Source organism: Mus caroli, unplaced genomic scaffold (assembly GCF_978045245.1).
Source record: "Mus caroli unplaced genomic scaffold, Mus_caroli_1 scaffold_8, whole genome shotgun sequence".
NCBI lineage: Eukaryota > Metazoa > Chordata > Mammalia > Rodentia > Muridae > Mus > Mus caroli.
Window position 1 is genome coordinate 103,911,055 of NW_028227263.1, and position 22,936 is coordinate 103,933,990.

General features: G+C 45.7%; 1 protein-coding gene across 2 annotated transcripts; it reads right to left on the reverse strand.

Moving 5' to 3' along the window:
* Window positions 1–3,283: 3,283 nt before the first annotated feature.
* Siglec10 (sialic acid binding Ig like lectin 10) lies at window positions 3,284–12,591 on the reverse strand. 2 transcript variants are annotated; one of them, XM_021168317.2, is made up of 11 exons: window positions 12,555–12,591; window positions 12,094–12,471; window positions 11,681–11,959; window positions 10,720–10,767; window positions 10,076–10,339; window positions 9,825–9,872; window positions 9,467–9,724; window positions 9,109–9,393; window positions 8,777–8,864; window positions 8,570–8,681; window positions 3,284–3,550 (listed from the first exon to the last, which is right to left on the reverse strand). In XM_021168317.2, exons 1-11 carry the CDS (start codon window positions 12,589–12,591, stop codon window positions 3,284–3,286), a joined length of 2,064 nt encoding a protein of 687 aa, XP_021023976.1. The 2 variants fall into 2 exon arrangements, with proteins under 2 accessions (XP_021023976.1, XP_085697056.1); XM_085840930.1 differs by lacking the exon at window positions 9,825–9,872.
* Between the last annotated feature and the right edge of the window lie 10,345 nt (window positions 12,592–22,936).

A 22,936-nucleotide genomic window follows, 5' to 3' on the forward strand; every position in this document is an offset into this window, starting at 1 on the left:
ATCTCATCTCATCTCATCTCATCTCATCTCATCTCATCTCATCATCTGTCTTGAATTGGCTCATTTCTCTGGCAGAGAAATAATTTATCAGATATATTTTGGTACATATGTAGCTTGAGGCCAGACTATACATACATGTAAACACACACATACACACACACACACACACACACACACACACACACACACACACACCCAAAAGCTAGCCAGGCATGTTGGCACACTCTATTAATTCCAGCATTGAGGAAGCAGAGTAAGGAAGATCTCCATGAGTTCAGGGCCACCTTGGTTGACCCAGTGGGTTGCAAACCAGTGAGGGCTACACAGAGAGGGAGGTTCTGTCTAAAAAAGCAAATAAGCAAGCAAAAAGAAACTAAAACTAAACAAATCACTAGTGAGTAAAAGAGTTCAAAAACACAATAAAACGGAGTCTTTTTAAAAATTATATTTTGTGTCTGAAGGTCAGAGGACAACTTGGGGGAGTCACCTCTGTCCTTCCAACAGGTGGGTCTTGAGGATTGAACTCAGGCCTCTGGGTGTGGTGGGAAGTATTCTAACCTGCTAAGCCATTATGTTGGCCCAGGAGAGAATTTTAACAGAACAAACCTGGATCAGCCATTAGCAGAATAAAGCTGTCTTGTGCTTACATGTGTGTATTGGTCCCTGATAGGCTGGTTGAAGAGGGATTGTGGCCATCCCTCAAATTCAAGCTGGGTCTCCTGACTCCCAGCCTGGTGTTCTTCTCCACCCCCACCCATCAACAGAACACGGCTAGTCCCTGAGAGTTCTGGGTAATAGCACCTCTCCCTCAAGTCCTCAGCCGTTATTGCAGAAGTCATGACTTTAACTCATGTATTTTGAAATAACTGACCTCTGCCCAAGTCTCTTGCTTTAGTAACACAGACTTATAAACTCCAAGGCCAAAGAGACATTCGAGGGTAGTTTCCTAGTTGAAGCAGACTATAATAAGATCTCCCATCCTTATGTTCCTGATGACCCTGCTTTTTGAGGACCCTTCCAGCCAGTGTCCACCCTACAATTTGTCCCATTTTATGGGTATGTTTGTGTGTGTGTGTGTCTGTGTGTGTGAGAGAGAGAGAGAGAGAGAGAAAGGGGGGTGGGGTGGGGGGGTGGGGGGAGAGGTTATGTCAGGAATAATCTCCAACACTCTTCTTATTCAGCGAGTCAGAGTGTGGTGGCTTGAATGAAAATGGCCCCTATTATACACTCATATATTTGAATACATAGGTCCCAGGTTGGTGGAACTATTTGGGAAGAATTAAGCAATGTGGTCTTGTTGCAGAAGGTGTTGTTGGAAGAGGTGTGTCACTGGTGATAGGCTTGAAGTCTCAAAGTCCACACCATTCTGACTTAGCTCTCTTCTTCATGTTTCACGGCAATAGAAACATAACTAGGACATAGGGTGAGTCAATCAACTAAGACTCAGTCAAAGCCAGAGCTCACTGAATGTGGCCTTGGAGGAAGTATATCACTGAGTGTGAGCTTGAGATTTCAAAAGCCCACAGCATTCCCAGTTAGCTCTCGTTCTCTGCCTTGTGCTTGTAGATCAGGATATAGCTCTCAATTGTTTTTCGGGTTTTTTTGTTTTTTTTGTTTTGTTTTGTTTTGTTTTGTGTTTTTGTTGTTGTTTGTTGTTTTGTTGTTGTTTTTAGCAGCATGCCTGCCTGCCTGCCACTATTCCTACTATTATGATCATGGGCTCATAACTCTCTGGAACTATGAGCCTTCAGATTAAATGTTTTCTTTCATAAGTTGTCTTGGTCATGGTGTTTTGTTACAGTAATAAAAAACTAACTGAGTATCCTTGCTAGACTTATGTCAATTTGACATACAAACTAGAGTTATCTGAATGGATAGAACCTTAATTGGGAAAATGCATCCATTGGATTTAGCTATATAGCATTTTCTTAATTAGTTATTGATGAGAGAGGGTCAGCCATAGGCAGGTGGTCCTGGATTCTATAAGAAGCCAGACTGAGCAAACCATGGGAAGCAAGCCAGTAAGGAGCACCCTTTCACAGCCTCTGCATCAGTTCCTGCCTCCAGGTTCCTGTGCTGTTTGAGTTCCTGTCCTGATTTCCTTTGGTGATGAAAAGAGAGATGGAAGTGTAAGACAAATAAACCCTTTCCTCTACAACATGATTTTTGGTCCTGGTGTTTTCTTGCAGCAATAGAAACCCTAACTAAGACACCAAGATAAGAAGGAAGAGGCTCCTATAGGTGGAACAACATGATGAACTAACCAGTACCCCGGAGCTCTTGACTCTAGCTGCATATGTATCAAAAGATGGCCTAGTCGGCCATCACTGGAAAGAGAGGCCCATTGGACTTGCAAACTTTATATGCCCCAATACAGGGGAACGCCAGGGCCAAAAAGTGGGAATGGGTGGGTAGGGGAGTGGGGGGGAGGGTATGGGGGACTTTTGGGATAGAATTGGAAATGTAAATGAGGAAAATACCTAATTAAAAAAAAAAGAAAAAAAAGAGAGGAAAAAAAAAAAGAAGGAAGAGGCTCTAAGAAGATCGGTGTGCTTTTTGCTTCAGTATTTAAGCTGGATGACTTCTTGCTTCTTCTTCCTTGAAGACAGGATTGGGTAGGCTTTTTCTCACTAAAAGCAACTATTGACTGATATTTTGAAATCTTCCATAGGCCTTGATGAAGGCCGTGTGCCTACACCACAACATGACAGACGGCATCTTGGTAGGAGTGTATGAGAGATCGATAAAACATGGGAAGATCAAGAAAGCTTGGCTACCAAACTTGTAATCTCCTTGCTCGAGATTACACTGGTCCACTCTGTGAAACCAGCACTGACTCCTTACAAGGGGTGTGCAATGACCTAAGACCTAACACCTTCTACCATGTCCCACTCCTGAAAAAGCACACATCACCTCTTCCCTGCCACCGAGAGGGCCACACTTCCCCCACATAAGCCTTTGAGAGACACACTTAGAGCATACCCAAACAGGAGCCATCATCTTTAGAAAATTGTTTTGTACATCTATTTATTAACTTACATGTGTGTGCGTGCATAGGCGTGAGCCACAGTGCACATGTGGGGAGTCAAAGGTCAGTTTGTGGGAGGTCCCTTCCACGATGCAGATCCTTGGGATCAATCTTAAGAGTTCATCAAGCTTGGTGGCAAGCATATTTAACACCCCCTACCCCCAGGATTATTTTTAAGGTGAGCATCTGCTTTCTTTTGGAGGATCCCTAAACTACTTTACCATTTAGGTCTCAGTCCTAAGGCCCAGGACACCCTCAGTGGACTCTGACCTCTGTGTAATCCGAATAGGTGTCTTGGGGATCCTGGGTCTCCTGCAGTCTCAGGCGGGAGAAGTTGAGAGCAGCATAGTGGAGTTCTTCGGGGTTATTCTCAGAGACTGGGGCCTGAGAGGACGATTTGGGATCTGGGCAACCAGGGTATGTAAAATGTGGGTCCTTCTGCTTCTTCTTTGGTTTAGGGAAGTGAGTGTCCAGGGGTGAGCTCCTAGAAGGGGCATCTGGTTCAGCTTTCCAATTTCGAGCCTGAGGGGAGAGCAAGTATGCATCATTATTCACGCAGCAAGCAGCTGTGCACCTAGCATGTGCCAGCCTCTGACTTGGGAACTGGGGCTCTAGCTTTAGAGTCACAGGAATCAAGGAACAAACAGCACATGAACAAAAATCTAATGAAGGCAAGTGATGAACACTGTGAAGAAATCAAAGCAGAAGTCCAGGCTAGAGAGATGGCTCAGCAGTTCAGAGTGCTTGCTGCACTTCCAGAGGACCCAAACTCAGACTTACAGCAGCCTCTCCCAGCAGATCCTAACCACCTAACTTCAGGGAATCCAAGCCCTTTTCTGGCCACTTCAAGAACTGCACCCATAATGTGTATACACACACACACACACACACACACACACATACACACACACACACATACACATGCACTCACATGCACACATAATTAAGAGTACAAATAAAGTATAAAGCTGAGCATGGTGCATGCCTTTAATGTCAGCACTCAGGAGACAGGGCCGGGTGTTTCTCTATAAGTTTGAGGGCAGCCTGTTTTACATATTGAGTTCCAGTCTAGCCAGAATTAAGTTTAAGTTTGTTTAAGTTTATCTCAACAAAACTTAAACAAAATAAAAAGTAGAGTTATAGCTATAGACTAGATAGTCTTACCACAAAGAAATACTTAATTCTGAGATAGAGAGCTTATGTTAATTACCCCAATTTGATCAATGTGCTGTGTGTGTGAGTAGAGTGGCACACTGTACCTATCAATAGGCATAATTATTACATATAAATGCTAAAGTGGACAATAAATGACAGGTCATTCTGGGCATTTATGGTGGGGTGATAATCAAGCAAAGAGCATTAAAGGGAGCCAGGAGCCAGGAGCCATGCAGTTTCAGGGAAAAACTCTCCCAAGGAAGGAAGGAAACAACACATTTAACTATTCTAACAGAGTCTGGAGCTGTGTGCTTGAGAAAGATACCCCCACCTGCTCAGAGGAGAAGGGGATTGGGCATGGGGGAAGGAGGATTGTGGGAGAGGGTGACGAGGAGGGGGGCAGTGAGTGGGATGTAAAGTGAATAAGTGAATAAGTAAAATGAATGAATGAATGAATGAATGAATGAATGAATGAACAAGGTAGGGCCCAGAAGAATGGCTTGGTGGGTAAAGGTGCTTATAGTACAAGCTTGCAGACTTGAGTTCCATCCCTGGCATCTAAAATTGAGAGAGATCTGACTCCTGAGATGTTGTCCTCAGACCTCTGAATGTTCACTTGGCATGAATGCACAGCTCCCAATAATACTACTGATAAATAATACTAAATAAAGATTAAAGTTTGAAACTAAAAGTACAGGGTGCTCTATCTCACTACACAGTTAGTCTAGTAAGACAAGTGGAAGTGTCTACTAAGAGGTCCCCAAAATGGCACTGGAAATCCAAAGAAGCGATCACGGGGTGGGGCAGGGCTGGGGAAGGGGAGAGGAGGTTAATAGGGAATTGAGGTGTAAAAATGTCAAAAGTAGGGCCAAGGGTGTCGCTCAGGGCAGAGTGTTTGCCTAGCATGCACAAAGCCTTAGGTTCCATGCTCAGTGCCACATAAATCAAGCATGATGGCACACACTTCTTATGTCAGCACTCGGGGGGTGGGAACAAGAGGATAAAAAGTTCACGGTTGTCCTTGGCTATACAGGAAAATCCTTAGCTATGAAGGGAATTTGAGGCCAGCCTGGGCTACATAAGAATCTCTTTGAAAAACAAAATGTCACAGAAGTAGTGCCACGTTCTGTACTCTGTGCAAGATCCCTGTGCCCTTACTCCGGTTTTCCACTGTTCACACCTTAATTGCGACACAATATTCACACGTTGCTGATATCTGAACAATGAACTTTGTTACCTGCCTTCTATGGGGAGACTCCTGTTTAACTCACCTTCAAAGTGTTCCTATCCATTTTTTTATAGGCCAGTCTGAGCATGCCCAAAGGCACTTCTGTCATGTTTTCTTCTTTACCTATGACCTTAAGCTGAGCAGAGGCATGCTCTGTAGTGAGACATACCCAGGAGTGTGTGCCTTAGCTGGGCGTGCTCAGGGTTCTGCTCCTGAGTTGGGCGTGTGCAAGGATCTGTGTGACCTCAAGGTTGCTCCCTAAGTGAATAAGTATAGGCCCGGCCTGGGGTCCTTTGTTGCTGTTCTCATTAACTAGCACAGTTAAGCACATGTGATGGCTACAAACAAGATTCAGGGCCCAGGGTCACCCAACCCCCTTGCTGTCCTTCAGAGTCTCACTTACCACTCTCCTTTCCCTAAAACATTTACTCACTTGTCATCCGTCTCATGTAGTCCAGGTTGGCCTTTAATTTTATGTACAGCCCAAGACAACCTTATCCTTCTAATGCTCCTGCCTCCACTTCCCGAGTGCTTGCCACACACCACTCTGCTCACCCTCGTTCTGGACTGAGGATTTGTGCATGGCAGAAAAGAGCTCTACCGACTGAGCGACATTTTCAGCCTTGTCTCTGTAATTTTGTAACTTGGTCAGTGGGGTATAAATGGACTCATGTAGTACAGACCATTCACTTTACATCTGTGTCTCCCTCAGACTCAAGTAAATCGTCCTATGCATCAAGACTTTGTTCCTTTTGCTGGCTGTACCATTCCAGAGGAAACGTGTGCTTGTGTGGTTTCTACAGAATGTCACATGCAGAGAAACGGAGTGGAATGCTACATCCACTCCAGTAGTGACAAGTGCGACAGGCCCCGAAAACCTGGGCGCTGTCCCGAGTTAAAAAGTTCATGGAAACTTAGTCTCCTGGAACCGTGGTATCCTGTATAAAGAATGCTCCAATGTCCTTGCTTTAGTTGGTAAACAGATCTGTGTGCTTTCCCTTAATATTGCTTTATTACAAGTGCTCCTAAAGATTGATATTTTGACATATAGCTAAGTTAGATTCTAGGCAGTCCTTGATCTGACCTTGGGCATGGATAGCTAAGTCACTGCCCTACACAGAAATTTACCATTATCTAGGAAGAAGGAAGTTTGTGACCTAAAGAGTAACCAGAGTAGATACTTAGAACTATAGATAGCTGAGTTACACCCATACACAAGTATTTACAATGGCCTAGGGGGAAGGTGGACTATTCAATAGACTAGAGTAGGAACTATGGCAAGGGCACGAAGCCCTTTCCCCTAGCTTCTAAGATTAAGTGGACGTTAGGTGGAGCTGGTTTTGATCCCAGCTCCAGGATCCCAGGTAAACTGAGTTTTACCCCAGTTGGTTCCTGCCAGTTCTTCCATGCTTGCATTCCTCTGTTTTGTGTAAGAATCCAGTAACCTCTTTGTACCTTGCCGGGGTGTCACCCAACTTCCCTATTTTCTTCTGTATAAAAACTTTGATGCTCGATTTGACAAATTACATTCAGATCCACACTCCCTTGTGTCTAGTCTGTCTGTCATTTCCCGCCAACTCCTTGCCCACCTGCACCAGAGACTCATTCCACACAGACAACGGGACCCAGAGGGTCTGCGGCAGTGGAAGAGACAAGAGCAGAATCAGAGGAGGTAATGAAGAAAGCAGCTGTGGTGTTCAGCTGCGAGATGAAACATGAACTGCAGAGTTGAGGGAAGACTGGGGTGAAGCAGTTTGGGTGTATTTTGAAGAGAATCTGGTGAAGGATCAGTTGTGGGAAACAGGGCCGAAAGATTATGCTAAGGCTTTAGCTTGCTTGGGGAAGACTGTTACTATCTGCTGAGAGAGAGAGGGAGAGGGCGAGGGCGAGAGAGAGAGAGAGAGAGAGAGAGAGAGAGAGAGAGAGAGAGAGAGAGAGAGAGAGAGAGAGAGAAACAGATGGGGAGCATGAAGGGCCACGCTGGTCAGATGCTTCTGCACAGGCTTGGGTAAGAAATGTCCACTGATGAGCCGGGCGTGGTGGCGCACGCCTTTAGTCCCAGCACTCGGGAGGCAGAGGCAGGTGGATTTCTGAGTTCGAGGCCAGCCTGGTCTACAAAGTGAGTTCCAGGACAGCCAGGGCTACACAGAGAAACCCTGTCTCGAAAAACCAAAAAAAAAAAAAAAAAAAAAAAAAAGAAATGTCCACTGATGTCTGGTCTGAGTGTAGATATTCCCTGGAGGGTTGGATAAGGGTCTGGAGTGCAGGGAGGAAGCTGGGAGACACAGATGTTCGTTTGAGTCATCACCAGAAAGATGTGATCTCATGGTTGTACCTAGTGTTTACTAAGCTCTCAATTAGGGCCACAGACTCCTCTGAATATTTTACAGATGCAATATATAAAAATACATAATATATTATATTTAATTATTATATAATTATTAAATAATATTAAATTATATTATTATATAATAAAATAATATGTTATACATTAGATTAGTATATTAACATGTAGCTACTATATTAATATATATAATCCCAGGAGGCAGGCATCACTATTAGCCCATTATTAGAGTTGAGGCACAGAGGAGTTCAATGACTTCTTGAAAGCATGTGATAATGAACAGAAAGGGGAGGGATAGGCATATGAGCCCAGCCAGCGGACTTTGAGACCTGAATTTAATCTGAAGGAAGCACCATTTCACAAGGATGTTAATAATTATTCTTTAGGGCTGAGGATGTTCTGTGGTACAGCACTTGTCTAGCATCCACCAAAGAGGTGCTGGGAATGTGGCTCAGTGGTAGAGTACCCACCTAGAATCCCACAGTGAGGGGATGGGTGTATCAGGAATGTACATGGCTCTGGGTTCTATTGCCAGCACAGTAACTACAGATCAAGTAGTTACACATAGGTAGTCATGGCCTTGGTAGTGACAATAAAGGAAGTGAAGTAAGCTGAGTGCTGGAGAGAGTTCCTCCAACTTGGAAACAGAAGATGTGAAGACTCAGAGGGAGCCAGGATTTGGACTTAATCTAGGATGCTTTTTTTTTTTTTTTCACCTTCGTATCTCTAAAGCATGGGTGTCAGAGGGCTAGGGAAGGGATATGTGCAGAATTAGCAGGGCAATGTTAGTTTGGAAGTACAGTTAGCAACTCACCAGGGACCTGGTCTTGGGGACCACATTGATGTAGTCCAGGATTGTGCTGCCCCGTGAGAGCTTGGGCCTGGAGGGTTCCTCCTGGGTTCCTTTCTTCTGGAGGGTCTTCACGCTGAGGGAATAATCTCCACCTTGCTAATACTGTTCCACCTGCCCTCTCCCAGGAGGTGCATATCCCAGCCCCCTTATTAGCTTCTTCCAACTCACATGAACACGATGAGGCACAGGGCAAGGAGGGCTGTGATGCCAAAGCCCAAAACTGCTCCCTTGGAGAATGCTGTGGCACTGTCTTTATCTGAAAAGGAATGGACATATCCTATGTGTATACAGTCTTATTTTCTACTGCACACTGCGCCGTTTCCCTCTAGAAAACATGACTGCATTCTGGGCTGGGAATCCTGCCTTCCCTTCTGCTCCTCTTCACACCGACCTAGGCCATGGCCCTTACCTTCCCAGACTTTGCTCCAACCACAGAGCCCTACCTCCTACCCTACCAAGCCCCTCCATAGCGAATCTTAGTCCCAAAAGGAGTCCTTTACCAGGTAGCAGCAGGACAGAGGTGGTCTGGACCCCATGGGTGTTCCAGGACTCACAGCTGAGCCAGAGGCTGGGTCCCAGCTCCTGAAGGAGGCTCAGGGAGCTGTTGACCCAGGGTCCAAGTGAGCTGGAAGTGACTGTGAAGGAGGCATTGCTGATGTTCCCCTCCAGCAGCCCCTCCCCCAGCCGCCAGCGCAGGGAGGGGGCAGGCCAGGCTCTGGACGAGCAGTTGCAGTGCAGACCCTTGGCCTCCCAGGAGCAGGAGGGGCTGGACATCTGGGGCGGGTCTGTGGAGGAGGAGGAGAATGGTCAGCAGCTGGGCCCTCATCACTGATCCCCAGTGTCCCTTTACCTACTCACAGTGCACAGAGAGGCTCAGAGAGATGCGCTGGGCACCCAGTGGGTTCTGTGCAGCACAGGTGAATTCTCCTTCATGTTCTCTCTGGACCAGAGGCAGCTCCAGTACCCCAGGCTCTGAAGACTGGATTGGGATCAGGGTCTGTGTCACCCAAGCCCAACTCACATTGGCTGGGGGATTGCTATAGGTGACACAGACTAGGCACAGGCTTTGGCCCTCCAGGACTGGGAGGGAGATGGCATTCCTGAGGATTTCCAACACTGGGGAAGAACAGAAGGCAGAGTTGCCAGGTGGCCCATCAACTGGGATGCCTCCCATCCTCCACCCAGATGCCCAGCTTCCTCTGACCACCATTTCTACCTGTCCTGTTTGATTGGGAAACAGTCACTCTCAGGTCCTGTGGGGGATCTGCAATGAAGACAGGGAACTGGCTCCAGACAGGCCAGGGCCTTCTCTCTGGGCAAAACATCCCTCCCAGAGCTGGAAACTGTGGGTGGGTGCATCGCTCATTGGGTCCCCAACAGAAGCTGCACAGTAATCTGACTGTTTATAGCCTGATGTTACTCCTTTGCCCTTGTTGGAATCAGAAACCTTTGGTAGATCATACTCACACAGCACAGAGAGGTCCAGGGTATGTTGCTGGGAACCCAGCCTATTCTCTGCTTGGCAAGTGTAGTGTCCAGAGTCACCAGCTTTCACCCAGGGCAGCTCCAGTGCCAGGGTTCTAGACCCCCCAGGGATGGACCAAGAAAGGACTCGGTCCTCTAGGACCCAGCTCAGTGTAGCAGGGGGCTGGCTGTCAGCAGTACAGAGGAGGCGAAGAGACTGGCCTTGCTGAACTTCCAGATGTGAAGGATTCTCATGCAAGTCTGGGACTAAAGAGACACACACCACGGAGAGAGGATGAGATAGACAGTGAATGAATGAAGAGAGAATGAAGAGAGAAACAGACAAAAATGAGACAGAGATACAGAAACAGAGGAAGAATGGGGATAGAGAAAGATAGAGATGGACATAGAGATGGACACAAAGACAGAGACAGATAGACAGACAAATACACACAGAGACAGACAGAGACATAAAGATAGATAAAGAGGGGCAGAGAGACAGACATAAGGAAAGGGAGAGGGAGCAAGATGGAGGGTAGGGAGAGGCAGTAAAAAGAGTTCTGACCTGCCCCTTCCCCACTCCCCAGACTTTTCATTTTCCAAAGAGGAATGGACCAGCCTTATAGGACCCCAGGAGACCAACGTACCTGATACATTGTCATGGAAAATGCTGATAGCAAGAGATCTGGGGGCATCTGGGAGAAGATTTGTGAGCCAACTTCAGAGGGGAATGCTTTGTTCCTCATGAAAAGTCCCTCAGGGAAAGAAAAGCACCACTATCCCAGAGAAGGCACGTGACCAACCAGAAATGAAGCAACCATCACCTCTCAGGGTATGGACATGCCATATGTGTATGGATGCACACATGTGCACATAAGTGTGCGGGGGAGCCAGGTACCTTCCTGAATCACTGTCTACATTGTTTAAGGAGGCAGGGTCTTTCATTGAACTCAGAGCTTGCTAATTGGGTAGCCAGTCTAGCTAGCTCACTTGCCTCGGGGATCACTTGTCTCTGTCTCCCAAAGCGATGAGGTTACCAGTGGGGCTACCATGCCTGACTCGCTTTTATGCATGCTCCGAGGGTTCAAATCCCATTCTCCACACTCGTGTGTCAAACTTTTTTTTTTTTTGAGACAGGGTTTCTCTGTGTAGCCCTGGCTGTCCTGGAACTCACTCTGTAGACCAGGCTGGCCTCGAACTCAGAAATCCGCCTGCCTCTGCCTCCCAAGCGCTGGGACTAAAGGTGTGCGCCACCACACCCGGCTGTGTGTCGAACTCTTTATCAGCCTACTCATCTCCCAGCAACCTTTGCTCCATTTATACAAGATTATGGGTTCTATCATGTACATATGCCACATAGCCAAGGGTAACCTCGAACTCCTGATCGTCTTGCCTCTCCCTCCTAAGGGTTGGAATATAGATGTGCAACCACCACCTCCCGTATATGTGCTGCTGAGGATGGAACCCAGGGCCTCGTGCATGCTGGGCAAGCGCTCTACCAACTAAGTGACATCCCCACCACACCTCCGTGAACCCTCCTGAGCATGGAGTTGGGGGATTCTCTACCTCCCACCACCAGGACAGCCCAAAGCACCATACCCTACTCACAGGCCACACTTAGTCGGACAGTCCTTTGTGTGCTCCTTCTAGAGAAGTCCAGCTGACATGTGAGCTCAGTATCATGGTGCTGAAGTCCTGGGATAAAGCTCAGCACTGAGTAATTGGATGTGTGCGGTCTGCTTTCTTGGAAGGAGACAGCATCCCCCATCCAGGAGAAAGAAGGAGCTGGGCATTGGTTGAAGGTCCAGGAAAACAAGCAGACAACGGTCACTGGCTCCCCAGGCTCCAGGATCTCAGGAATGAAGATATCTGGCTTCTGAGTCAGGGCTAAGGGAGAGGATACCAATCCTGTGACTCCAGCTGCTCCTCCCAGAAGTCGTCTTGTTTGCATCACAGTTTATCTGCCACTGTCCCTCCCCCAGTGAGAGACAAAGGTCCCCTGCTATGTCTACAACTCTTACCTTCCACTTGCAGCGTGAACTCCTCCTTGAAACTGAATTTCTCAAATCCTTTCTCCATCCGGAAGAAATAGCTTGTTGAGTCTCCCCACTGAACATCTTTGATTAGCAAGGAACAATTCCTTTTAGAGATATCCCCCAAGAGCTGGAATCGCCCTCGGGCTTCCCATTCTAATGCTTTATCTTTGTTATTTGTGGCCACTGGAAATATAAGTGATGATTTTCTGATGCTTTTGAACCAGTAGCCATAAACTGGGGAAAGGTTAAGCCATCTTCCCTCAGGGGAGGAGAAGGAGCAGGGCACGAAGATACACAGACCCTCCTGCGCCTTCGCAATTCTCTGCACCTGTAGGAAGTAGCTCTCCATCTGACCTTGAGACCCTGTCAGAGACAGAGGCATAAGCTTTAGCCCCAGCCCCAGCCCCAGCCCCAATTTGGGCCACTCTGGCCTTGTGCCCACTCACCATTGAGCAAGGACAGCAGGAACAGCAGCAGTGACATCGTGGCCTTACGAGGATCTTGGACTTGCACAAATTGGCCTCCTTCTCAGCTAGTCTGTGTTTGATTGGAGTGAGAGAGAAGGGGAAATGTAGGCGGAAGCTGAGCCCTGGGTACCAGTGCAAGACGAACTGCAAGTTCTGAGCCCATTGCATCTCCCTTTCTCTCCATTCCCTTCTCCCCCATATCCACCTGCCTACTCCATGTTTTATGGAGCATTTGGCCCTTGAACATTCGGAACTGATCCTTTCCAGCCCTCTCTAGTGGCTGGGAGGGAGGGAACAGAGCTATGTCTGGCCTGGGGACCTTGCTGTGGGTGAATATAGGTTGGGGCTTTTCTTTAGGCGCTAGGTCAGTAAGAAAGCAGAAGTAAGAGTTTTGGGTGGTGCTTCTTGAAGGGAGTCCTGGTGAGTGCAGGAGAGCGAGACCTCCTGGCTAAACTGATGTTCAAATTTAAAAACAAATAGGTAGTCACTATCATTTCTTGGTATGAAAATGTCTCAAGTACTTTATGAGTCCTATTTACACTTAGAAGAAGAGGAGGAAGAAGAGGGTGGAAAAGAAAAGGAGGAGGAAAAGAAGAAAAAAGCTTGGTTTGTATGATGTTCAAATGTAACTGGATATTTCTCACTATGCTTTTTTATTTTATTTTTTTATTTTTTTTGCTTTGCTTCATGCTAAATCAGAAAAATATAGACGGTCTTAGTTCTACCCCTTCATCCTCCCTTGTGAGCTACTGACACTTTGAACTCTAAAAGTACCCACAGGCTTCAATACAATTCAACACAGTTCCCTGCTTCTCCTTCCTCTTCAGTCAGAGAACTGAATTTCCCACTTGTAATTTATGCACTGATGAGGTTTCCCATATCTGGGGCTGACGATGTTACTAGGGACCAAGCAACCTAAAGGGTCTGTGTGTATGTGTCTGTGTGTGTATGTGTCTGTGTGTGTATGTGTCTGTGTGTGTGTGTCTCTGTGTGTCTGTGTGTATGTGTTTGTGTGTCTGTGTGTGTGTGTGTCTGTGTGTGTGTGTCTGTGTGTGTGTGTCTCTGTGTGTGTGTGTCTGTGTGTGTGTCTGTGTGTGTGTGTCTGTGTGTGTGTGTCTCTGTGTGTGTGTGTCTGTGTGTGTGTCTGTGTGTGTCTGTGAGTGTGTCTGTGTCTGTGTGTATGTGTCTGTGTGTATGTGTCTGTGTGTGTCTGTGAGTGTGTGTCTGTGTGTATGTGTCTGTGTGTGTCTGTGAGTGTGTGTCTGTGTGTGTGTGTGTCTGTGTGTGTCTGTGAGTGTGTGTCTGTGAGTGTGTGTCTGTGTGTGTCTGTGTGTGTGTGTCTGTGTGTGTCTGTGTGTGTCTGTGAGTGTGTGTCTGTGTGTGTCTGTGTGTGTCTGTGTGTATGTGTCTGTGTGTGTCTGTGAGTGTGTGTCTGTGTGTATGTGTCTGTGTGTCTGTGTGTGTCTGTGAGTGTGTGTGTGTGTGTGTGTGTCTGTGTGTGTCTGTGAGTGTGTGTCTGTGTGTGTGTGTCTGTGAGTGTGTGTCTGTGTGTGTGTGTCTGTGTGTGTGTGTCTGTGTGTGTGTCTGTGTGTGTGTCTGTATGTGTCTGTGAGTGTGTGTCTGTGTGTATGTGTCTGTGTGTGTGTCTGTGTGTGTCTGTGAGTATGTGTCTGTGTGTATGTGTCTGTGTGTGTCTGTGAGTGTGTGTCTGTGTGTGTGTCTGTGTGTGTGTGTCTGTGAGTGTGTGTCTGTGTGTGTGTCTGTGTGTGTGTGTGTCTGTGTGTATGTGTCTGTGTGTGTGTGTCAGTGTGTGTCTATGTGTCTCTGTGTGTCTGTGTGTGTCTGTGTGTGTGTCTGTGTGTATGTGTCTGTGTGTGTGTCTGTGTGTGTCTGTGAGTATGTGTCTGTGTGTATGTGTCTGTGTGTGTCTGTGAGTGTGTGTCTGTGTGTGTGTCTGTGTGTGTGTCTGTGTGTGTGTGTGTGTCTGTGTGTGCCTGTGTGTGTGTCTGTGTGTATGTGTCTGTGTGTGTGTGTCAGTGTGTGTCTATGTGTCTCTGTGTGTCTGTGTGTGTCTGTGTGTGTGTCCGTGTGTGTGTGTATGTGTGTGTGTCTGTGTGTGTGTCTGTGTGTATGTGTCTGTGAGTGTGTGTCTGTGTGTATGTGTCTGTGTGTGTGTCTGTGTGTGTCTGTGAGTATGTGTCTGTGTGTATGTGTCTGTGTGTCTGTGAGTGTGTGTCTGTGTGTATGTGTCTGTGTGTGTCTGTGAATGTGTGTCTGTGTGTATGTGTCTGTGTGTATGTGTCTGTGTGTGTGTGTCTGTGTGTGTCTATGTGTCTATGTGTGTCTGTGTCTGTGTGTGTGTCAGTGTGTGTGTGTCTGTGTGTGTGTGTCTGTGTGTGTCTGTGTGTGTCTGTGTGTGTGTCTCCGTGTGTGTGTGTATATGTCTGTGTGTCTGTGTCTCTGTGTGTGTCTGTGTGTGTGTGTCTGTGTGTATGTGTCTGTGTGTGTGTGTCTGTGTGTGTGTGTCTGTGTGTGTGTGTCAGTGTGTGTGTGTCAGTGTGTGTGTGTCTGTGTGTATGTGTCTGTGTGTGTCTGTGTGTGTCTATGTGTCTATGTGTGTCTGTGTGTATGTGTCTGTGTGTGTGTGTCAGTGTGTGTCTATGTGTCTCTGTGTGTCTGTGTGTGTCTGTGTGTGTGTCCGTGTGTGTGTGTATGTGTCTGTGTGTATGTGTCTGTGTGTGTGTGTGTCTGTGTGTGTCTGTGTCTGTGTGTGTGTGTGTCTGTGTCTGTGTGTGTGTGTGTCTGTGTGTGCCTGTGTGTGTGTGTGTCTGTGTGTGTGTGTCTGTGTGTTTGTGTCTGTGTGTGTATGTGTCCGTGTATGTGTGTGTGTCTGTGTGTGTGTGTGTCTGTGTGTGTGTCTGTGTGTGTGTCTGTGTGTTTGTGTGTGTCTGTGTGTGTGTTCGTGTGTGTGTGTCTGTGTCTGTGTGTGTCTGTGTGTATGTGTCTGTGTGTGTCTGTGTATGTGTGTCTGTGTGTGTATGTGTGTATGTGTCTTTGTATCTGTGTGTGTGTGTCCGTGTTTGTGTGTGTATGTGTGTATGTGTCTGTGTGTGTCTATGTGTATGTGTCTGTGTGTGTCTGTGTGTCTGTCTGTCTGTGTGTGTGTCTGTGTGTGTCTGTGTGTGTCCGTGTGTGTCCGTGTGTGTCTATATATGTGTGTCTGTGTGTGTCTCTCTGTGTGTCTGTGTGTGTAGTAAACTTGAAGAGTTTCCCACAGGCTCCTGTGTTTGAAGCTTGACTCACTGTGGTGCTTTACAAGTTCACAGAACCTTTGGTTTGGGAGTGAAAGTTAACAGAGGTGGGTCACTGTGTGTGTGGGGAGACCTCTGAGGGCTAACACTCTGCCCTGACTCCTTCCCACCCCTTGAGTTATGGCCAGCTGCCTCATGCTCTCAACATAGAAAGGAGCCAGTTGGTCCCCATACCATGCTTTTCTTATCGTAGTGGACTGTACTCTCTGACCTGTGAGTCTAAATGCTTCTGCCTTCAGGTCCTGCTGTTAGAGATCTGCTCACAGCAACATCTTCTCCAAGATGCTGCCCTCTTACCTGCTCTTTGTTTTACTTTTCATGTGTGTGTGTGTGTGTGTGTGTGTGTGTGTGTGTGTGTAAGTGTAGCTGCCCTTGGAAGCCAGATGTGTTGGATCCTCTGGAGCTGTAGTTACAGGCAGTTGCGAGGTGCCTGACATGGGTTCTGGGAACTAAATTCTAGAACACTATGAGCTTTTAACCTCTGAGCCATCTCTCTAGCTTCCTTTACTTGTCAGTCCTAAAATGATTCTCTGAGTCATGCCAAGACTTGTGCTCATTATCTGCCTCTATGCATCCATGGGGACCAGGCACAATGCTTTATGGGAAAGAAGTACAATGGTGAATTCCACAAGGTGTATGACCTCAGGGCTCTCTGGCTTGAGAAATGAAGAACTTGTAAAATTCAAAACCTCATAATCTGGGGGCGCAAGGGTAAGCATTCATGGACAGACCTTATGGAAGGAGTGGTCATTTATTCCGGGTAGAAGGAAGTCACAATAGATGTCATGGAGGAAGTGACCATCAGATGTTCCTGCCTGTATCCCTGTAAAAATAATCTTTAACTATTTGAAAAAAATAATTTTTGATTATTTGAAAAAATCATATATTTATACAATGTACACTGATCATATCTATCCACTACTATTTACCTCCAAATACCCTCTAGTGTTCCCCATCCTTCTCCCACATTACATAGCAGATAAAATCCTCCACCTCCTAGAGGAGCTCATTAGAGATAGTGTTCTAAAGAGAGAGGAAATATTCCATTCTGTAAAGAAGCATGTTCAGGAATTAAACTTCTGAAAGGCTTCAGGAAGTCTCTGAAACTGAGTAGATTCATTAGATCTCTTCTTCTCCAAGCATATATAAGCAGTAAGGACGTATGAGAGATGCTCTCAGATAAACTGTGCAGCCTAGAAGAGGCTCAGATTAGCTGAGCCACCCAGAAGAAACAGAAAGCAGCTGAACTGCTTGGAACAGACACTTTCCAACCTGTTGAGCTGCTCAACCTGTTGAGTTGTTGAAGTTCACTCTAGGTTTCACTTTGGTGAGTTGTCACTCATGCTAGGCTGGGCTTTGGTGATGGAGCTGTCTTCAAGTCAATTTTTTCCTCTTGGGTATCTAGATTCTCTCATTGGTTCCCTAGAAGAGGTAAGAATGTGTGTGTGTGTGTGTGTGTGTGTGTGTGTGTGTGTGTGTGTGATGTCATATGAATAGTGTCATGCTACATTTCTCAAATTCATGTGGTTATTTTAAGACACAGACATTGAATTCAGTTAGTGCTGCCCATGTGTACATGTGGCCATTTCTTGGAGCAGAGACAACTTACTGGGTGGTTGTTGCATTTCCAAAAGTTAGTGACTCTCCCTTTGGAGCCATCAGCTTCCAAGGGCTCCTCTACTAGGGATAGAGCCATAGGATCTTCCTTAGTCCTTGTTGGGCTAGAATTTTTGCTGGCTTGATCTTTGCAATATGTTTCATTCTCATGTCTGCTAGACTAGCCTGCAAAAGTGTAGTAGGAAAACACAGTGGTCTTTGGGTTTTTCCTCCAGAGATATAACCAATTATGGACTAACAGTATAAATAATGTGTCTATCCTGAGTATGCAGATTTTGTCCTGACCAATACTCCTCAAATACTAAAACATGTACAGAGCTTGCGCTGTATCAAGGATCATATATAATTCAGAAATTACTTTAAGTACATGAGAGGATAAACAGAGACTGGTTGCCAGCACTAAATCTTTTTTCTACTATTTGCCTGCTATTATCATCTATCCACCCATCTATCATCTATCTATCTATCTATCTATCTATCTATCTATCTATCTATCTATCTATCTGGTGTTGCTATGTATGTAGCCTTCACCAGCTGGGAACTTACTATTTAGGTCAGATTGGTCTTAAACTCAGGATTCTTCTGCTTCAGCCTCCTGAGTGCTGGAATTATAGGCATGCACACCCCCCATCCACAGTGTCATTGTTAGCTTCAGTTGTACTTGACACTCCTGGGAAAATCTGAGGAATTCTCTCCATTGAATTGACCTGTGGGCATATCTATGCAGCATTTTCTTAAGTGCTGATTAATGTAGGAGGGCCCAGGCCATGGTGGGCAGTACTATTTCTGAGTTGGTGGTCCTGGGCTATATAAGAAAACAAGCTGAACAAGCCAGAGGGAAGAGGCCAGCAAGCAGCATTCCTATGTAGTCTCAGCGTCAGTTCCCTCCATGTTCCTGCCTTGGCTTCCCTAAGTGATGGACTGTGACATGAAGTGCAAGCCAAACAAACCCTTTTCTCCCCCAAGCTGTTTTGGTCAGTTTTTTTTTTTTTCACAGCAACATATAGAAACTAAGATATATAGAATTACCAATTTTTATTCATTAAACTTATTCTTTGATAATTTCACAAATGCATATGATAAATTTGATTATTCTCTCCTCCATCCTCTGTATATCCATTCCATCCCTGCCAACCTCCCTCCTACCTGAAGATCCCTTTCACACATTCATGTCTTTTTGTTTTGTTTTGTGACCCACTGACTTTAACCAGGGCCATCTGTGTGACCATGAGTTTGGAACTTCCATTGGAGTCTGGTGGCTTACCAGTAAGTACACAACTGAAGGCAGTGACTCCCTCCTTCCCAGAATCTGTCAGCAGCTTGCCCATGTGAGAGAGGTTATAGAGAAACGGCTGCCATCCTGCATGGCCTTGGTGGGGACAGAGGACATGGTTCTGGCTCCTGGGACAGGGCCATTGGGCATGGGTGTCCACAAGTGTTAATGGCTGCTGTGGGTGTAGGGGTTGCTTGTATAATAATGTATATATTTTATGTTCCTCCGAGGATTGTCCTTCCTGTTAAAATTTATGACTCCATGATAATTAGAGACAATGCAAGTCTGGGAGTTGGTAGTGTGTCTTAGCAAAATGAGGGAGGGAGGGAGGGGAGAGGGGAGGAGGGAGGAACAGAGACAGAGAGACAGAGAGAGAGGTCTGGAGATCTCCAGCGAAAGCAGATCAGAGAGAAAGAAAGCAACATTTGGCAAACATGGCAAACATTTACATTCAATCTATAAGACATGTTTATTTTTGTTGGATGTCAGAACACAGCTATAGAACCCAATCTGGTCAATGTACCCTGAATCTGGATATGGCCTTGTAGGGATTAGAATAGCAGAATAAATTCCATTTTGTTTTTAAGACTCCATTTTAAGTTAACTTGCCTTTAGAGAGGCATGGCTCCCACCCTTGAGGTCTGAGAAAAATCATGAAATGTCCCTGGCAGTTGCAAAATAGACACAGCAGCTGCAGCTAGCTGATAACAGCAGAGTGGCCTAAGAAAACATAAGTTGTTCCCAGGTCAAGGTGCTGCTTTTTCATGTATGCTCCCTCCTTGTGGTTAAACCAGGGGCTGTAAACCAATTAGCTTAAAGATCAGCATTCCTTTACCCTCCCTGTGACGCCAAGTCTTGGAAACCCCTGCTTGCAGTTTCTTTTTCCTTTATAAATCCCCTTTCCCTAGACCTCTGGGCCACTCTCATATACTGCTGTATCAGGGAGGTTTGTGACCCAAGCTTGAACTTGAATAAAGACTCTCTTGTGCTTGCATTAGAGTTGTGGTTCCTGGTGGTCTCTTTGGTATTTTCATGATCCGAGCAAACACTTCTGACATGTGTGTGTGCTTTATGAAATACAATCTATAGTACATGCCAGGCAGTTGTGTTTACATTGGTTTGTCTTGAGAAAGTTCTGGGAAAGGGCTACTTTGTAAACATTTCTTTTTGCTTCCTGACATTTCTTTACCTGTTTCTCTGAACTCAACCTTCCTTGGACTGTTACTTTCTCTGTTCCATTGGTGTATAAAAGTATACCGAAGAAATTTTGTTTTTAAACTGTAAGTCCTCCAATTCTTTCAGGTCCTTAGAAACCAGGTCTCACAGACACAATGGCCAACACTTCACCAGGGAGGGGCAGGGTTCCATGAGTCTCTCTTCCATACATGACTGTTAAGTTAGCCCAGTGCAAGTAGCCTCAGCTGTTGGGAATCCCTAGGTATCATGGTCGAGTCACACGCAGAAGACAGTACTTTGCATCTCTTCTCTACTGTTTGGGTTCTTAAACTTTTTTCCATAATGTTCCTTCAGTGTAGTGAAAATTCTGGAGTTTTGGTTTCTTTGAAAATCACAGAAATATTATGGGAATGTGTTTTTGTTTTAATCCCAGGTGTGGGGATGTGGGGCTGCTTTAGATTTTCCACACAGGTGACTATGATTTGCCTCATGCTCTAGCAGGGGAATGATTTTGCCAGCTGAAGATAGTTTCTGTGATTGTGTGATGTTTGGGATGTTGGGGACGTTTTAGACGGTCTATAAATGCTAGGGATTGAGAGGTAGTATGGGTTGTTGGTTGGTTGTTGTTGGTGGTTGGTTATTGTTGGTATTTGTTGGTTGTTGTTGGTTGTGGTTTGTTAAGTAGTCATGAACAAATGAAAAACAACAAGAAGAAATTAGATATCCTAATGGATCAAACATGCCCCAAGGAACTTGATGCCCCCAATCAACAGGAAGTAGTCTAACATTAATGTCACCTCCTTTCTGATCCCTGACTTTATTTGGGAATCTCTTTTCTTTCCTCTCTATCATTTTTCTATTTTATCTAGTGTTAGGGGTTGAATAGGGTAGAAGAAAGATGAACACACAAAGTAGCCAATGGCAGCTATACTTGAGACTTAGAGGAGGGTCTTTGTTTAGAGATCTAAGCCCTAAATTCAATACATATCTGAGAATGATCACAAACTTGTCTCCTGCTTCTACCTCTGAAGTTCTGAAATGACAGGTAGGCATTACCACAGCCAATCTATGAGTAAGTGTGGATTGAACACAGGGCTTTGTGCCAGTTAGGCAAGAACTACCAACTGAGCTACATCACAGCCTTAGATCACTACCCATTCTATATGAGACTTGAACATTCCTATGTGGTCCTAGGGCCACTATCTCATGAATACAGAGAGATGAACAAACTATAGACCATGTGGCTGGGACCATAAACATTTACTTCCTTACAGTCCTTGGAGTTGGACATCTGAGATTAAGGAGGTTGGTGGCAAGAGTTGGTTTCCTCTGAGGGTGCCTTTTCTTGGCATGTAGATAGCACTCTTCTCCTGTGTTTTCACATGGTATGGTAGTTTAAATATGCTTGACCCAGGGAGTGGCACTATTAGGAGGTGTGGCCTTATTGGAGTAGTTGTGGCCTTGTTGAAAGAAGTATCACTGTTGGAGTAGGCTCTGAGAGAGCTTCCACATTGCTGTCTGAGGATGCCAATCTTCTAGCAGCCTTCAGATAAAGATGTAGAACTCTCAGCTCCTCCTGTATCATGCCTGCCTAGACAGTGCCATGTTCCTGCTTTGATGATAATGGACTGAACCTCTAAACCTGTAAGCCAGCCCCAATTAAATGTTGTCCTTATAAGAGTTGCCTTGATCAGGTGTGTGTTCATATCAGTAAAACCCTAACTAAGACACATGGTTTTGCCTGTGTGTGTATGTGTGTTTGTGTGACCTAATCTATTGCAAGGACACTAGTCATGTTGGAATAGGGATATTAAGGGTTTGAATGTGAAGTGTTCCTCACAGGCTCATGTTTTGAATGATTGACTGCCTTTTTCCTCCCACTATCAGCCTGTCCTTCTCCCTGTATAATCTACTGGCTGGAGACGAGATGTAAGTCAGATCTCTAGGATATTGTATTAGCTGATTTCATGTGTCAACTTGACACAAGCTAGAGTCATCAGAGAGGAAGGAGCCCCAGTTGAGAAAAATGCCTCCATAAGATCTGTCTGTAAGGTATTTTCTCAATTAGTGATTAACGGAGGAGGGCCCATCTCAGAGACATAGCCCTGGGCACTGGCAGAAATGGCTGATTACTGAGCACAGCCGCTTAACTGCAAGTTTTCTCAAAGCATCCTTAGCCCCCACAGTGCCCACCTCCATACCTCCCTTTCTCTTTTCAGTTATTGACAATAAGAGGGGTTCTTCTAACCCAGCTCCTAGACCTTTGAACAGCAAGATCACCTTGATCTTCTCAGTTAAATATCAGTGTTATTCTCACACCAGTCTCCTGCATCTGTCAGCATCTGAGGCTGACTCTCAGTCCCCATCTTGACACCTCATCATCTTCTGTGACCACACGACACATCTCTAGACTCTCCTGATAGGTGGTTCTGCTCAGTAGCTTCTTCTCACAGCAGTCTTGCTTCTTCTTCTTCATGCCTCTGACTCTGAATGATGGAGAGTTTTGTGTATTTTCTATGGGCTTTCCTTGTATTTGTGGTTTCAACCACATTAAACCTTGATATGGAGAGTCCCCAAACTCCATTTCATTTGGACCCTTCCCCTGACTCCAGGCTCTGATGTCTACTGTCCATCTCCATCTTATATATCAGAGGTTCGCTCCTCATCCTTGTAGGAACTAGAGTGCTTCTCATAGTTTTCTCCATCTGCAGGGCTGGCTGTGTGAGTCATTGGCAGCCCAATTCTTTAAATTACTTGTGGCAACCACAGAATTGCAATGTGTGACCTCTATGGTCATCCATGACATCTAGAAATGCCCATGAGTCATCTGACAGCTATGACACATATGAGATGGAGAAAGCAAGCTGTTTTGGTAAATGACAAAGACATTCATTTACCTATTGAGTCTTCCCTCAGCTATATATAGAAGCAATCTCACCCAGATCCATCATTTGGACCTGGGCTGTGTCAACACCTTTATTATA